This window comes from Bufo bufo, chromosome 3 (assembly GCF_905171765.1).
Source record: "Bufo bufo chromosome 3, aBufBuf1.1, whole genome shotgun sequence".
NCBI classification, from domain to species: Eukaryota; Metazoa; Chordata; class Amphibia; order Anura; family Bufonidae; genus Bufo; species Bufo bufo.
This window is the reverse complement of record NC_053391.1, coordinates 483,708,265-483,725,543: the sequence shown is the minus strand read 5'-3', so window position 1 is coordinate 483,725,543 and position 17,279 is coordinate 483,708,265. Positions and strand designations below refer to the sequence as shown.

The 17,279-nt window shown below is 42.4% G+C and overlaps 1 protein-coding gene across 1 annotated transcript in view; it reads right to left on the bottom strand.

The window, feature by feature from the left end:
- ITGBL1 (integrin subunit beta like 1) overlaps positions 1–17,279 on the bottom strand; it is a 649,132-nt gene that overhangs the window by 22,224 nt on the left and 609,629 nt on the right. The window contains exon 10 of the mRNA XM_040425263.1: positions 11,765–11,878. Within this exon, the coding sequence (XP_040281197.1) occupies positions 11,765–11,878 (114 nt within the window). The remainder of the gene's footprint in view (positions 1–11,764; positions 11,879–17,279) is intronic.

The window sequence follows — 17,279 nt, the reverse complement described above, 5'->3', positions numbered from 1 at the left end:
ATGGTGGTCTAGAGCCCTTGGACGTACTGTCAGTCTCAGTCGATGACTGATCTGTTTGGGCTCCCACAATATCTCTCCTGTTAGCAATAGAGGAATAGATCTTGTTGTCTTTAAAGTCTGCCAGATCTCTCACAAATTGCCGATGTTTGCGCTCCTTGAGATGATATTGGTATTTCTCCAGGAGATTATGTAGCTGTTTCTCTTTGTTTGCAAACTCGGCCTCCTGCGAGAAGATCTGAGCAGACTCGATACCTGCACTCGATTTTTTAGTCAGGCTTTCTAGGTTGTTTTTTTCTTCTATGAGGAGGAGGCGCATTAGTCGCAGGGAACTCTCAGTAGCTTCTTTCTTCCATTTACTGAGAAAGCCTGGGTTTCTAAATCTAGCTGCCGGTAAGAGCGCGATCCTAAGACCCCTGGGCACAATACTGTGTTTGAGATAATCCTCCAGGCTCTGCACCTCCCACCAGGAGAGAATTTGGTCTTTGTAAATATCGGTCAATTCTTTGAATGCCGCGTTAAACCATGGGGTGTACTTTTTTGGGGAAAATTCCTTATCAGAAAATATCTCCTTGGCCTCAACCAGCCAATTCTCAGCACTGAAGCCAGTGGCAAGGAAGCCTGCCATGCTCAGTGTAAGAGTCAAATAGAAAGAACAATGAAGGCCAAGTTCGACGACCAGGCCTATTTACTCCCAAAACAATTTTAGCAAAGGTACTAATCCCCTAGGGGACAGAGGGGTAAAACTTAGCATTTAATGTAGGTACTTCTAAAATAGATGGATGCTAGAGGATGGACCTCTGTAACAAACAAACATAAAACAGCCCTGAGGGCCTAGACTAGACATGCACAGTATGGTGAACAGTACCAAAAAATATACAGGAACGTTCTCACCCAGATGTAGAAGTAGACCGAGGGTTCTCTCAGTCGGTGCTGGAGGTAGAGATGGACTTGTAATGGTAGGTCGCCATGCTGGAAGGTGCCAAGCGTATTCGCCCCTGTATGTTGTTGAGTAACAGGGCAAAGCCCTAGAACACCCTATGTGAGGGACAGGGGCTATTACGCCCTACCTATCTATACAAGGAACTTGCACCCGCAAGGGGCGTCCCCGTCCGGATACCTGACCCTGTGGGGGCGGAATCCCTAATAAACCCTATGTGGGTACTCCCGGCGTGTCACGTTTCATTCCATGAGTGAACTCTTCAGGGGAGAAATGAGTAATAACAAGACTATGGATGGGGCTTGTATTACCAAATAAGATGGTAGAAGGAGGGTTGCTAAAGGTCAGTCAATATAATATAGTCATAGGTGAATGGTTAGTCGGACAAAACACCGGGGAATGACCGCAGCAAACCTCTTAGCTAGAGTGCAGGTACACCAGTGGGTGGTACCTGTCAGAGTCAAAATATGACCGCAGGATACGTGGGATCCAAATGGGCTGTCAGCAGAGATTGCCCACCTGTCAGCGCCATTTAAAATGTGCCAGAGATCGCGCCAGTTTCCCTGTGCCGCCCCACTCTCGGTCACGTGACTCCAGTAGAAGGAAGTCACGTGTCCGGTGGAACGCAAGGAAGTGAGCATGCGTTCCAGGGCGATGCGATCCGGAGTGCGTGGCACCAAGCAGTGACGTCACACATCACGTGACGAAGCACATGATCAGGAAGCAGCTGACTGCGGAGCGCATCACCGCTGGTAGGCCACGCCCACCACCAGTGCGCCAGAGAGGGAGCGGTTATGAGTATCAACAGGGGGCGGGACTGGGCACAAAGCGACCATATTGTCACAAAGTGAATGTGGACAAACATGGCAGCGATTGGGGCCCATAGTTAGAGGGATCCCCTGGTAACAAAATAATAAATAAAGCAAAACCGAACTGTTAGAGGCAGGCTTTAGGAGACAGCAGCCCCAGGGAGGAGCTGCCTGGCAAGGTACCAAACGAGAGCATGGAGATAAGGAATTGGGGGAAAAGGAAGTGAGAAGTTTATAAAAAAAAAGCCAGAATGTAACTGCTCATTTAAGCCCAAGGGGGCCATGGTTTTGAGCTATTATATCCATCATGTCTCCCGCTGTAGGATGGCACGATCGGGGTATGTGGGTTTATTAGGGATTCCGCCCCCACAGGGTCAGGTATCCGGACGGGGACGCCCCTTGCGGGGCAAGTTCCTCGTATAGAAAGGTAGGGCGTAATAGTCCCTGTCCCTCACATAGGGTGTTCTAGGGCTTTGCCCTGTTACTCAACAACATACAGGGGCGAATACGCTTGGCAGCATGGCGACCTACCATTACAAGTCCATCTCTACCTCCAGCAATGACTGAGAGAACCCTCGGTCTACTTCTACATCTGGGTGAGAACGTTCCTGTATATTTTTTGGTACTGTTCACCATACTGTGCATGTCTAGTATAGGCCCTCAGGGCTTTTTTATGTTTGTTTGTTACAGAGGTCCATCCTCTAGCGTACATCTATTTTAGAAGTACCTACATTAAATGCTAAGTTTTACCCCTCTGTCCCCTAGGGGATTAGTACCTTTGCTAAAATTGTTTTGGGAGTAAATAGGCCTGGTCTTTGAACTTGGCCTTCATTGTTCTTTCTAAGGCCTCTTTCACATGAACGATACGGATTAGGTCCGAATGCGTTCAGGGTGCGTTCAGTGAAACTCGCACCATTTTTCAATCAAGTTCAGTCAGTTTTGTCTGTGATTGCGTTCAGTTGTTCAGTTTTTTCCGCACGGATGCACTGCATTTTGATGCGTTTTTCACGCGCGTGATAGAAAAATGAAGGTTTACAAACAACATCTCTTAGCAACCATCAGTGAAAAACGCATTGCATCCGCACCTGCTTGTGGATGCAATGTGTTTTTTATGCAGCCCCAATCACTTCTATGAGACCAGGACTGCATGAAAAACGCAGAATATGGAACATTCTGCAATTTTCACGCAACGAAGAAGTGATGCGTGAAAAGCAAAGCTCATGTACACAGACCCATTGAAATGAATAGGTCAGGATTCAGTGCGGGTGCTATGTGTTCACATCACGCATTGCACCCGCACGGAAAACTCGCTCATCTGAAAGAACCCTAAGGCCTCTTTCATAAGAGCGTAACGGATTAGGTCCGGATGCGTTCAGGGTGCATTCAGTGAAACTCACACAATTTTGCAAGCAAGTTCAGTCAGTTTTGTCTGCAATTGCGTTCAGTTGTTCAGTTTTTTCCGCGCAAGTGCAATGCGTTTTGATGTGTTTTTCATGCGCGTGCTAAAAAACTGAAGGTTTACAAACAACATCTCCTAGCAACCATCAGTGAAAAACACATTGCATCCGCACTTGCTTCCGGATGCAATGCATTTTTTACTGAAGCCCCATTCACTTCTATGGGGCCAGGGCTGCGTGAAAAACGCTGAATATAGGACATGCTGTGTTTTTCACGCAACGCAGAACTGATGCATGAAAAATGCTCATGTACACAGACCCATTGAAATGAATGGGTCAGAATTCAGTGTGGGCGCTATGTGTTCACGTCACAAATTGCACCCACTCGGAAAGCTCGCTCATGTGAAAGGGGCTTTAAGAGTTTGGACTCCACCAATCAACAATCAGACAGTCTGTGTACAAATGGAGAAAATTCAAGACCATTATTAATGGTCAACCAACAAAGATTACACCAACAGTAAGGCATGTATTAGTCCACTAGGTTTCAAAGGAACCCAAGGCAAGCTCTGAGCAACTAAATACCTTTCTCACTTCAGCTAACGTTAATGTTTATGAGTCTTCCATCACAAGGACACTGAACAACAATGTTGTACAGGGCAGGATTGCAAGGAGAAAGCCACTGCTCTTCAAAAAGAACATTGCTGCCTGTCTGCAGATTGCTAAAGATCACCTGGACAAGCCAGAAGGCTACTGGAACAATTTTTGTGGATGATGGGACCAAAATATAATTTTTTGGTTTAAATGAGATGAGTTATGTTTGGATAAAGTAAAACACTGCATTCCAGCATAAAAACTTCATCCCATCTGTGAGGCACAATGAATTGTGAATTAATTATACCAGTACATTCTAAAGGAAGAAGTCAGGGTATTTGTTGTGATCTTAATCACAAGTGAATGTAGGTCATGAAGCAAGACAATGACTGTAAGCACATGAGTCATTCTACCAAACTATGGTTAAAGAAGAATTAGATTAAAGTTTTGGAATGGCCAAGTCAAAGTCCTGACCACAATCCATTAGAAATATTGTGGAAGGACCAGAAACTAGCACTTTATGGTAGGAAACCCACCAACATAACAGAGTTAGGAATTATAAAATAAAATAAAAACGAGGTTGACAGGCAAATTTATAAAATTAGGCAGAGAGAGGCCAAACAAGTTATAAGAGCTTCTAAAGCACAGTTAGGGAAATTAGAGAAATTAGCTCAGTCAGGGAAAAAAGGCGATAAGGCATTGTTCAGATACATAAATGAAAAAAGGAAACTAAAACAAGGAATTACCAAATTAAAAACAAAAGAAGGAAGGTATATGGAAGAAGATAAAGAACTAGCTGACTGCCTCAATGAATACTTCTGTTCAGTTTTTACAAAGGAAAATGAAGGAAAAGGACCTAAGTTAGGAAAGAAGACTAATGAATCTTTTGATGCATGTGTCTTTACAGAGGAAGAGGTTCTAAGTCAGCTGTCTAAAATTAATACAAATAAGTCACAGGGGCCTGATGGGATACACCCAAAGCTATTAAAAGAGCTCAGCGGTGAACTAGCAAAACCATTAACAGATTTATTTAACCAATCACTGGCAACAGGAGTCGTCCCAGAAGATTGGAAATTAGCAAATGTTGTGCCCATTCACAAGAAAGGTAGTAGGGAGGAATCGGGCAACTATAGGCCAGTAAGCCTGACATCAATATTGGGGAAATTAATAGAAACCATACTTAAGCAGAGGATTGTGGAACATCTAAAATCCCATGGATTGAAAGATGAAAAACAGCATGGGTTTACTTCAGGGAGATCATGTCAAACTAATCTTATTGATTTTTTTGATTGGGTGACTAAAATAATAGATGGAGGAGGTGCAGTAGACATCGCTTATCTAGACTTTAGTAAGGCTTTTGATACTGTCCCACACAGTAAATAAATTGCAGTCTTTGTGCTTGGACTCCCATATTGTTGAATGGATTAGGCAGTGGCTGAGGGACAGACAACAGAGGGTTGTAGTCAATGGAGTATATTCAGACCATGGTCTTGTTACCAGTGGGGTACCTCAGGGATCTGTTCTGGGACCCATATTGTTTAATATCTTTATCAGCGAAATTGCAGAAGGCCTCGATGGTAAGGTGTGTCTTTTTGCTGATGACACAAAGATTTGTAACAGGGTTGATGTTCCTGGAGGGATACACCAAATGGAAAAGGATTTAGGAAAACTAGAGAAATGGTCAAAAATCTGGCAACTATAATTTAATGTGGATAAGTGCAAGATAATGCACCTGGGGCATAAAAACCCAAGAACAGAATATAAAATCAGTGATACAGTCCTAACCTCAGTATCTGAGGAAAGGGATTTAGGGATCATTATTTCAGAAGACTTAAAGGTAGGCAGACAATGTCATAGAGCAGCAGGAAATGCTAGCAGAATGCTTGGGTGTATAGGGAGAGGCATTACCAGTAGAAAGAAGGAGGTGCTCATGCCGCTCTACAGAGCACTAGTGAGACCTCATCTGGAGTATTGTGCTCAGTACTGGAGACCATATCTCCAGAAGGATATTGATACTTTGGAGAGAGTTCAGAGAAGAGCTACTAAACTGGTACATGGATTGCAGGATAAAACTTACCAGGAAAGATTAAGGACCTTAACATGTATAGCTTGGAAGAAAGACGAGACAGAGGGGATATGATAGAAACTTTTAAATACATAAAGGGAATCAACAAGGTAAAAGAGGAGAGAATATTTAAAAGAAGAAAAACTGCTACAAGAGGACATAGTTTTAAATAGAGGGGCAAAGGTTTAAAAGTAATATCAGGAAGTATTACTTTACTGAGAGAGTAGTGGATGCATGGAATAGCCTTCCTGCAGACGTGGTAGCTGCAAATACAGTGAAGGAGTTTAAGCATGCATGGGATAGGCATAAGGCCATCCTTCTTTAAGATAGGGCCAGCGGCTATTCATAGTATTCAGTATAGTGGGCAGAGTAGATGGGGCAAATGGTTCTTATCTGCCGACACATTCTATGAAGCTGTTTTGTATGAAGGTATGGCCTAAAATTTCTCCAAACTGAAGTAAAGGACTAATCAACAATTACTGGAAGTGTTTAGTTGCAGTTATTGCTGCATAAGGAGGTCACACCACACCATACTGACACAAAGGTGGGGGAGTAGCTATAGGGGTTGCAGAGATAGCAGTCGCTACCGGGCCCTGCAGCCTGAGGGGGCCCAAAGACCCTTGTGCCACATAAGAAGACACTGGTATTATAGAAAGTGCATGCTGGCCAAGTTACACCTCTGGCTGGAGGGAAGGGGTTAGGTCAAGAATTTGGCATGGGGGTGGGGTGGCCATTTCAGTTTTTGCCTCAGGCAGCATGTAGGCTATGGGCTTCCCTGCCCCTGACCACAAAGCGCTGAGGGAAGTGGGCTTAAGCTGAACTCCAGGGCCCATAAGCCTTTAGCTATGCCCCTGCACAACTGTACAGATACTTTTGGCACTCACAGACGTGATATTGGATCATTTTCCTCAACAAATAAATGACCAAGTGTAAGATGTCTAATATGTTTGACTCATTTGTTTGATGTGGTTATCTTTATCTACTTTTAGGACTTGTGTGAAATTCTGATGTAGCTTTACATCCAATTTATGCATAAATATAGAAAATTCCGAAGGGTTTACAAACTTTCATGCACCACTGTAATTTCAGCCATTAAAGCCATTTTACCTGCCATCAGTGACCAAACCATAGCCTAAAGCTTTTATATTGCCTTAAAGGGAACCTGTCACCGGGATTTTGCGTATAGAGCTGAGGACATGGGTTGCTAGATGGCCGCTAGCACATCCGCAATACCCAGTCTCCATAGCTCTGTGTGCTTTTATTGTGTCAAAAAACCGATTTGATACATATGCAAATTATCCTGAGATGAGTCCTGTCCCTGACTCATCTCACATACTGGACTCATCTCAGGGACAGGACTCATCTCAAGGACAGGACTCATCTCAGGTTAATTTGCATTTGTATCAAATCGGTTTTTTTACACAATAAAAGCACACAGAGCTATGGGGACTGGGTATTGCAGATGTGCTAGCGACCATCTAGCAACCCATGTCCTCAGCTCTATACACAAAATCCTGGTGACAGATTCCCTTTAAAGGGGTTATCCCATCTTAGACAATGGGGGCATATCGCTAGGATATGCCCCCATTGTCTGATAGTTGCGGGACCCACCTCTGGGACCTGCACCTACAAGGAGAACGGAGAGGAGCTATTTCCGTCGGCCCCATAGAAATGAATGGGAGCGGTGGTCGGGCATGTGCGGTGTGCTCCTATTCACTTCTATGGGAGAGGCGGGGAGCTGCACATGGTGGTGGACGGATGCCGGAAAACCCAGGGTCCTCCAGCCACAACTCTCCCCGGCTTTGTTCCCAGTATAGGTGTGGGTCCCAGAGGTGGGACCTGCACCTATCAGACAATGGGGGCATATCCTAGCGATATGCCCCCCATTGTCTAAGGTGGGATAACCCCTTTAAGCCTCTATTGTGGATGAGGAAGGGGGGGGCATCAGTAAGGCTTTTTCAACTCTATGGCAAATTTCTTAATGCAATTCAAGTGTTAATGTTGTGGTTTATACTTTCTAAAGCCATAACTAGAGATGAGTGAATCAAGTTGTATCCAAATCTGAATTTTTGGTGAGAGAGAAAAATCTTTAAAAAATAAATAAAACAGTGAGATACTTATAAGAAATAACTTATAACTAAGGGTACTTTCACACTTGCGGCAGAGGATTCCGGCAGGCAGTTCCATCGCCGGAACTGCCTACCAGATCCGGCAATCTGGACGCAAATGGATACATTTGTGAGACGGATCAGGATGCGGATCCGTCTGACAAATGCATTGCAATACCGGATTCGTCTTTCCGGTTGTCACCTGGGAAAACTGATCCGGTATTTATTTTTTTCACATTTTTAAAGGTCTGTGCATGCGCAGATCGGGAAACTGGATCCGGTTTTCCGGAACACTTAGTACCGGATCCGGCATTAATACATTTCAATAGAAATGAATGCTGGATCCGGCATTCCGGCAAGTATTCAGGATTTTTGGCCGGAGAGAAAACTGCAGTATTCTGCTCTCCATTCAGAATGCATTAGGATAAAACTGATCAGTTCTTTTCCGGTATTGAGCCCCTAGGACAGAACTCAGTGCCAGAAAAGAAAAACGCTAGTGTGAAAGTACCCTAAGAAAAAAAATTTGATTCCAGAGTGTCATGCACACATTTTTTGGCCAATTTGAGCACTTTCGATTTGGACTCAAATCGATTCAGCCAAATCAAACCTGAATCAAACCTCTATCCATAAGCTAAAAATATTATTAAGTACAGTAAGTGTAACTTGTCTGGACAATTGACATGTTCTTCCATTTTTCTTCTGGTTTCTGGAATAAATCATACAGTGAAATAAGTCTGTAAAAGCTGAAAGTGTTTGGATACATCATCCTCAGTCTTGTCATGTCTCTGAAATTTGTCTACACTGAACAATACTAAAATGATATACTGTCAAACGCAACATTATGTTTTCACAGGAAATCAAGAAAAGACAGTTTATAATGTGAGTTAAAATAAAGAATCTAAAACACCAAAAATCCTAAATGAAAGAACAGAGGGAGTTTATAGATGTAGCTATCAATCACACTGATAGCACGTGTCTAGAAAATAAGGAAATACTTATCCTATCATTGTGACAGCACATAAGAGGAATACTCAGCCAGTCACTGGAAATAGCACATTATTACCTAAATAGTTTAACCCCGTGGCACTGGAAACAATTTTCATATTTACTCCTTCCTATCCTCCAACAGCCATAACTTTTTACATTTTCACATACTGTAGGTGTATAAGGGCTTGTTCTTTGCGGGACAAGATGTACTTTATAATATTCCATACAATGTACTGGACAACTGGAAGAAAATTATTAATGTAATGGAATTGGAAAAAAAAGCAACTGAGTCATTGTTTTATGGGCTTTGTATGTACAGCATTCACTAGACAGTAAAAATGAAAGGGTACCTTTAGGGTGCATTCACAAGACCATAAGGTGTTTTCCGCAAAACACGGATACCGGCCGTGTGCGTTCCGCAATTTGCGGACCGCACATAGCCAGCGCTATATAGAGAATGCCTAAGCTTGTTCGCGGTTGCGGACAAGAATAGGACATGCTCTATCTTTTCTGCGGGGCCACGGAACAACGGATGCGGACAGCACACGGTGTGCTGTCCGCATCTTTTGTGGCCCCATTGAAATTAATGGGTCCGCACCCGTTCCGCAAATTTGCGGAACAGATGCGGATCGATTTATACGGTCGTGTAAGTCTTTGCTTTGCTTAGCGTTAAAAAAAAAAAAAACTTTCTTTGCATTGTCATATTCTGACACCAAGAACAGATACATATCCATCTAATTAGGCCTCTTTTACACAATCATTTTTTTTTTTACATTTACGGGACTTTTTTTGCGTTCTGTATATGGTCCGTATACGAAACCATTCATTTCAATGGTTCCACAAAAAAAATACTGAATGTACTCCGTATGCATTCCGTTTCCATATTTCCGTTTTTCCGTTCCGTTAAAAGATAGAACATGTCCTATTATTGCCCGCAAATCACGTTCCGTAGCTCCATTCAAGTCAATGGGTCTGCAAAAAAAACGGAACACATATGGAATGGCATCCATATGTCTTTCATATCCGTTCCGTTTTTGCAGAACCATCTATTGGAAATTTTATGCCCAGCCCAATTTTTTCTATGTAATTACTGTATACTGTATTTGCCATACGGAAAAACGGAATGGAAAAAATGGAACAGAACCGGAAACAAAACGGAAACAAAAAAAGGAACAACGGATCCATTCAAAACGGACCGCAAAACACTGAAAAAGACATATGGTCGTGTGAAAGAGGCCTAAGGAGTTGTGTATGGGCTATTTTTCTGGGGGACAAGCTCTAGTTTTTGTTGATACCATTTTGGGGTTTGTATGACATTTTGAGAATTTTTTATTCTATTTTTCTTAAAGATGAAGCAACCAATGAAGGACAATTCAGCCATTTTGATTTTTGTAGGTTAAGGAATTCATCAAACAAATGGAATAAATACTTATATATTTAAGACATTTTAGACATTTTTAGATGTGCTGATCTCAATTATGTTTATTTATTTTTATTTGTAAAATGGGGAAACAGGGTGATTTGAATATTTATATATTTTTTTAATATGTTTTGATAACTTTACTTTTCTCTAACTTTATTTTTAGTCCCCTAAGGGTTTAAAGCATATAATCATTAGCTCGCTTACACCATAGACTGCAACCAAATAGTAAAACCACTGCATTTCTGCCCCACACAGGGTTTAACAAGAACTTTACAATGGCAGGTCAGGCAGCCTTCACAAGGCCCCAGGCTGCCACAGCAACCGAACGCCTTCTGCAATTTTGTCACTGGGGGGGGCCTTTGGGTCACTGGAGAAAGGCCCCTCCCTCCAAATGACCGCTCATCTATAGTGATTGCAATTGATCAACGCATATGAGGAGTTAAATGTCAGTGATCAGCTCCTAAATGCCACCATGTTTAAAGCCCTGGCATCCGCTGATGTACGTCAGATGTCACTAAAATAATATTTTTGTTGCAGCAGTGCATCTAAAAATTAAAGGATTAGGCACTTTTGAATATAGCATTGATAAAAACTTTCCTACCAATTTAGGTAGGCTACAAATAGTATACATTCTTTGCATCTACATACTGTACCAACCTGTACCAAAAGTTGTACCGTTATCTGTAATCTCATACTCCAACTTTAAAAAAATGTAAAGACGGAAAATGAAAACAGCGTGTGTATTGCACCGTGGCATTTTTTTTACATTAGGCCACTCCTTCAACCTTGCTATCCGTACTCTTATACACTAAAATGTATGGAAGAACTCAGTACGAACTCCCCTACAGCCACACTGAGTGCCGTACAGGCAGGAGCTCCATAGCATATTGCTGCGCCTGTCTGTACTAGCACTACTCTCCTAAAGCTATGCCAGGCTATGCTGGGCTTTAGAAGAGCAAATACGGGTTTAGGCACACTTAAATATTGAAATAAACATTTAGTAGTATGATATATGCAAATATGCAATGCAAGGGGTACAAATCGCAGGGAATGATTAGCAAAAATGAATATGCTCTAAGTATTGTTTAGAAGTGTTCAAACTAATGGGTTGTATACCTATCCAAACAACTGAATAATCACCACAGGCTATCACCAATGATCACATTTACGGCCACCATAATCTTCATACTCCGAGAACAAGCCATATCTCTGGACTCTTTGAAAGCAGTAGATGCACTTTTGTGATGTCTCTGCCTAAAAGGTGCTATACATTCATGTTTTATTTCTTCAAACTTGTAAAAACAACCAAAAGAAGATTGCGGCTCTGGAGAAAAAGTCTCCTAGGCAGAATATTTTATATGCCCTAGAAGAATTCAGAAGCAACACAACAACATGAGCAAGAGTCGTACTTGACAAGAACGGTGATTGCATCTAACATTCTGTTTACCTGTGCAAATAAGACCATCGTGTTTGTCGCAGTCCCTGTCATCACATTCACAGAATTCCCCTGAAACATACCAGTCCTGTGGCGAACAGATGCACTTTCCACAGTGGCAGGAACCTGAAAGCATAAATGGCCATTATTTGTAGCGACAGATATGCTGAACCAAACAAGAACCAAACTGGTACAGTGTACTTTTTAAAGAGGCGCTATAGTTAAAATAAAGCACAATAGATGTTACATTAGTAGTAATATGTAGAGGATATGGTCGGCACTGCTGTAGGTGTAGGATTTAATTTGGTGCTGCACTGATCGAATGTGAGTAGTGGTGGTGCTCAGCATGAAAAACAAGTACGGTAGTATTTGCGACAAAGGAGAGAAAAGAAAAAAGAATGCGGCACTCACCAAAAAATACTCTTTGCAGCTTTATTCACATAAAAAGGTCACCGTCATGCGGGCAAAACACAGCTAGGAGGCAACAAACAAGCTGTGTTTTGCCCGTATGACACTGACCTTTTTATGTGAATAAAGCTGCAAAGAGTATTTTTTGGTGAGTGCCGCATTCTTTTTTCTTTTCCTTTTTTTTTCTTTTCTCTCCTTTGTCATAGATTTTACATTGAAATTACAGTTGAAAATAAATGTAATTCGAACTTGTTACATGTTCTCCTATCTTGTGGAGATTGTTTCTTACTGCTTGCTCCTGGGTTGCCATGGTAGCATAATTAGGTTACACTTTTGTGCATGGTCAACCTCTCAAGAGATATTCAACCTTGTATTGTAAATATGTACATGAGTGGAGGTCACATGACAGAATCTCCATGCAGATTAGGTTTAGGGATGAGCAAATCGACTTCGGATGAAACATCCGAAGTCGATTCGCATAAAATTTCGTTCCAATACTGTACGGAGCAGGAGCTTCGTACAGTTATAGAATGTATTGGCTCTGATGAGCTGAAGTTATTGCTTCGCGAAGTCTGGCGAGACTTCAGGTAATAACTTCATAAATTAATTTGTACTGTAAAAAAAACATTTCCCGAACTCGGGTTCGGTTACAAGGTACCACTTGTTTTTACAGTACAAATTAAGTTATGAAGTTATTACCTGAAATCTCACAAGGCTTCACAAAGCAATAACTTTGGCTCATCGGAGCCAATACATTCTAATACTGTACGGAGCTCCTGCTGTTTCATCCAAAGTCGATTCGCTCATCCCTAATTAGGTTTCTCGCTGCTGTCATGGCAACTCCAGAGCAAGCAGTTGTGCAAAGATAGTTGTAACATTTTATATTATTCTATTAGAAATCCCTTTTATGTTAATTTAAATTCTATTGAACAGTATTTTTTATGCACACAATTTACAATGTGGTTAGTAAGGAAATGTGTGGACTGTGCAGACAAAATCTGTCTGCAATTTAACAATGAATAGATGAGGATACCATTATAACACTGCAGTATATACACCCCCCAAATAACTGCTTGACAGATAAAGAAGATCTGTCACCTCTCCTGACTTGTCTGCAACATCTGGCTATGTCCAGATGTTGCAGAGAGCATTACTCATGACTGAGGGCCCTCGTCTGTGTGGTAACGACTGGGTTTTTCAACAGGACAACGCTACAGTACACAATGCCTGCAGGACAAGGGACTTCTTACAGGAGAATAACATCACTCTTTTGGCCCATCCTGCGTGTTCCCCTGATCTCAATCCAATTGAGAACCTTTGGGGATGGATGGCAAGGGAAGTTTACAAAAATGGACAACAGTTCCAGACAGTAGATGGCCTTCGTGCGGCCGTCTTTACAACTTGGAGAAATGTTCCCACTCACCTCATGGAAACGCTTGCATCAAGCATGCCGAAACAAATTTTGGAAGTGATAAACAATAACGGCAGAGCTACTCATTACTGAGTTCATGTTTGGCAGTTGGATTTCTGTTTTGGGGGGGTTTAGTTTTTTTTGGGAGGTGTGGTCCTAAACTTTTGATCAGCTGAAAAACAGCCTGTTTCAGTTTATTTGTTGCTTTCATTAAATTGAATGCTCAAAAAATGTTTTGTCTCACTCCCATTTCTTCTTGTTGCATGTTGAAGCTCTACTTGGAACTTTGTTAAGATCCAGCCAAGCTAAATAGGATTTTTTGCCATTTTTCAAGTGGTCTTAAACTTTTGATCAGGACTGTATTAATTATACAAGTACTGCAGAGTGCCAAAAAGCCATATTGGAAAAAACATTAATTCCCCACTCAAATATGAAATCAAATACGATAAGCATAAGTCCCCAATAGCAGATCAGTGGGGGTCCAAGTTCTAACACCCGACATCCCAATTTCCAGTGAATGGAAGCTGCGTTGCCCTAACCTGGCATAGCCACTAGCTGTGCTTCTGGTTGCGTTCTCACTGGTGGTTCAGGCACCAGTGGCTGCCGCAAACAGATCATCGTTGGGGGTGCTAGGTGTCGGATCCCCGCCCATCTGATATTGATATTAATATCATGGATCCAGAAAAAACTCTAACCATAATTCTATGTGACTGCACTGAGCTTCAAGCAAAATACAGAGAGTATTTGACAGAAGGATGCAATGTGGAGTACAATAGTGGCTGACAGGTCTGGAAGCAAATGTGTAAGAAATTGCAAGCGTCTTATTGTTCTGTAGGTTATGATGTGACAAATTCAAGGTCAAGGCCCTTCACTAAAATATTCTATAAAGTATAAAGTTCAAGATTTTTAAGCTACAAATTGGAGAGAAACTTAGGCCTCTTTCACACTTGCGTTGTTGGGATCTGGCATGCACTTCCGTTGCCGGAGGTGCCTGCCGGATCCGTAACAACGCAAGTGTACTGAAAGCATTTGAAGACGGAACCGTCTTCCAAATGCGTTCAGTGTTACTATGGCACCCAGGACGCTATTAAAGTTCTGGTTGCCATAGTAGGAGCGGGGAGCGGGGGAGCGGTATACTTACAGTCCGTGCGGCTCCCGGGGCGCTCCAGAATGACGTCAGAGCGCCCCATGCGCATGGATGACGTGATCCATGTGATCACGTGATCCATGCGCTTGGGGCGCCCTGACGTCACTCTGGAGCGCCCGGGGAGCCGCACGGACGGTAAGTATGCCGCTCCCCCGCTCCCCGCTACACTTACCATGGCTGTCAGGACTTTAGCGTCCCGGCAGCCATGGTAACCACTCTGAAAAAGCTAAATGTCGGCTCCGGCAATGCGCCGAAACGACGTTTAGCTTAAGGCCGGATCCGGATCAATGCCTTTCAATGGGCATTAATCCCGGATCCGGCCTTGCGGCAAGTCTTCAGGATTTTTGGCCGGAGCAAAAAGCGCAGCATGCTGCGGTATTTTCTCCGGCCAAAAAACGTTCCGTACCGGAACTGAAGACATCCTGATGCATCCTGAACGGATTTCTCTCCATTCAGAATGCATTAGGATAATCCTCATCAGTATTCTTCCGGCATAGAGTCCCGATGACGGAACTCTATGCCGGAAGACAGTAACGCAGGTGTGAAAGAGCCCTTACATACCTTAACTATGGTATATTAAAAAGGGATGAGATTTAGGGCTCATGCACACGACCATATGTATTTTGAGCCGCAAAAAAATGGATGACATCCGTGTGACGTCTGTGTTGCAAAATGTACAAGAATAGGACATTTTAAATTTCTTGCCAAACAGACAGGTGGACATACGGACACGGAATGCACACGGAGTCATTTCCATATTTTTTTTCAAGCCCCAATGTAATTAATGGTTCCATATATCGACCTGTAAGAAATCGGAATTGGAAAAAAAAAAATATGTTCATGTGCATGAGCCCTTAGCCTGGAACTAAAGGGTCAGTATCTTCACTGGCCATACAATGGTTACTGGCTCTTCAAATCGGTTCTATTTATGTGTGCTTCATTTGTTTGAACTATGAATCACAGCTCCCTTTGCATAGAACACGTCCGCTTTAGATTTGTGGTTTATTATAACCTTGTGTCATTATGTAGGTTTGTTCTTTGGAAGAGTCTGCTGCTTTGCAAATGCTCATTGCTTTGTTTCAGATTAAATTATCTTCTCAAGAGTACATATCCTGCAGCCAAATAAGCCAAACATAATTTTATCCGTTAGCATCACTAATGTTGATTTAATCGCCAATTTTTATCTTCGTAATCGCGAATATTCGACATTTTTTTTCATTTAGTACCCTCACTGCTTCTTGCTTGTGGGCCTAATATCTTTGACTTTAGGAGTAGTGTTGATCGCGAATTTCGGTATAGCAAATTTTCGTATTGTGAATTTTTTATTGCTAATTTTCCGATTGCCGATTTTCGCAATCAAGAAAACAATGACTGGAGATCACAAATTCTCGAATTCGCAAATATATGATGAATATTCGCCCAAATATTCGCAAAATATCGCAAATTTGAATATTGCCCCTGCCGCTCATCACTGAGCATCACGCTTTGTTACTTTGAACTCACAGTTCCTGTAGCTTAATCACAAGCAGTCTTCCTCTTGTTCGGAACAGATGGGATAGTAGCTGTATAATTTAAAGTAGTATTTATTATGTACGTGCTATCAGGTGACCTTTGTAACAATATGATATTTACTGAAGAGTCTGAAGACTATTAAATGCAATGCATGTGTTCTATATCTCTTATATTAGAGAAAAGTTTGAATTACGATTTTCTTACCTTTGCATCAATTTTTTTCAACTCGTTTTATTGAAACCAAAGCTCAGTCACTGTATACTTGTATAAAGGGTTTGTCCAACCTTTACTAAGTGGTGGTCTATCCTCAGGCCACCACTAGCTGATCGGCACCAACACCCTGCACCCTAGCTGAACAGCTGTTCTGATGTCGCTCACCACAATTCGGATACTGAAAAACACTGCACCATCAAACTTATCTTCAATGGGATCAGTGCTGCAGTAATGAGCCCCCCTCTACAAGGTTGACAGAGCTCTGTAGTTCCAGAGCCGACTTCTGAACAGCTAAATAGCTGGGATGTGGGATGTCAGACCCCCCACCGATCAGCTGGTGATGGCCCATCCTAAAAATAGGCTATCATATACTAAAGGTCAGACCACTGCTTTAAATTACAAACACAGTGTTGGTAGATTGTAGATGGAATCAGGGGCATAGCTAAAGGCTCATGGGCCCTGGTGCAAGAGTTCAGCTTGGACCCCTTCCGTTTCTAATAAGGGGCAGGGGTGCACCTAGCCTTTCTGCTGCGGAGGTAAAAATTGAAATGGCACCCCCTCATACCAAATTGCCAACCTAACCCCTTTCCTTCTTTCCTATCTTTAGCAGTAGGGCTGGAACCATTACATACAGTTCTTCAAAACATATAGGGTAATACAGCACCACATACCTCTTAAATCCAGTGATGTCATACGAATCAATTTGTCTCAACCAGAGTTCTACACCTGCAAGGGGCTGTCCCTGCACCTGAAGACATTCCCCCTAAACCTTGATTGACAGGGACACACATCTTGGCTGGCCCTGACAATCTCGCTCCTCCAAGTAGCGGCACAAG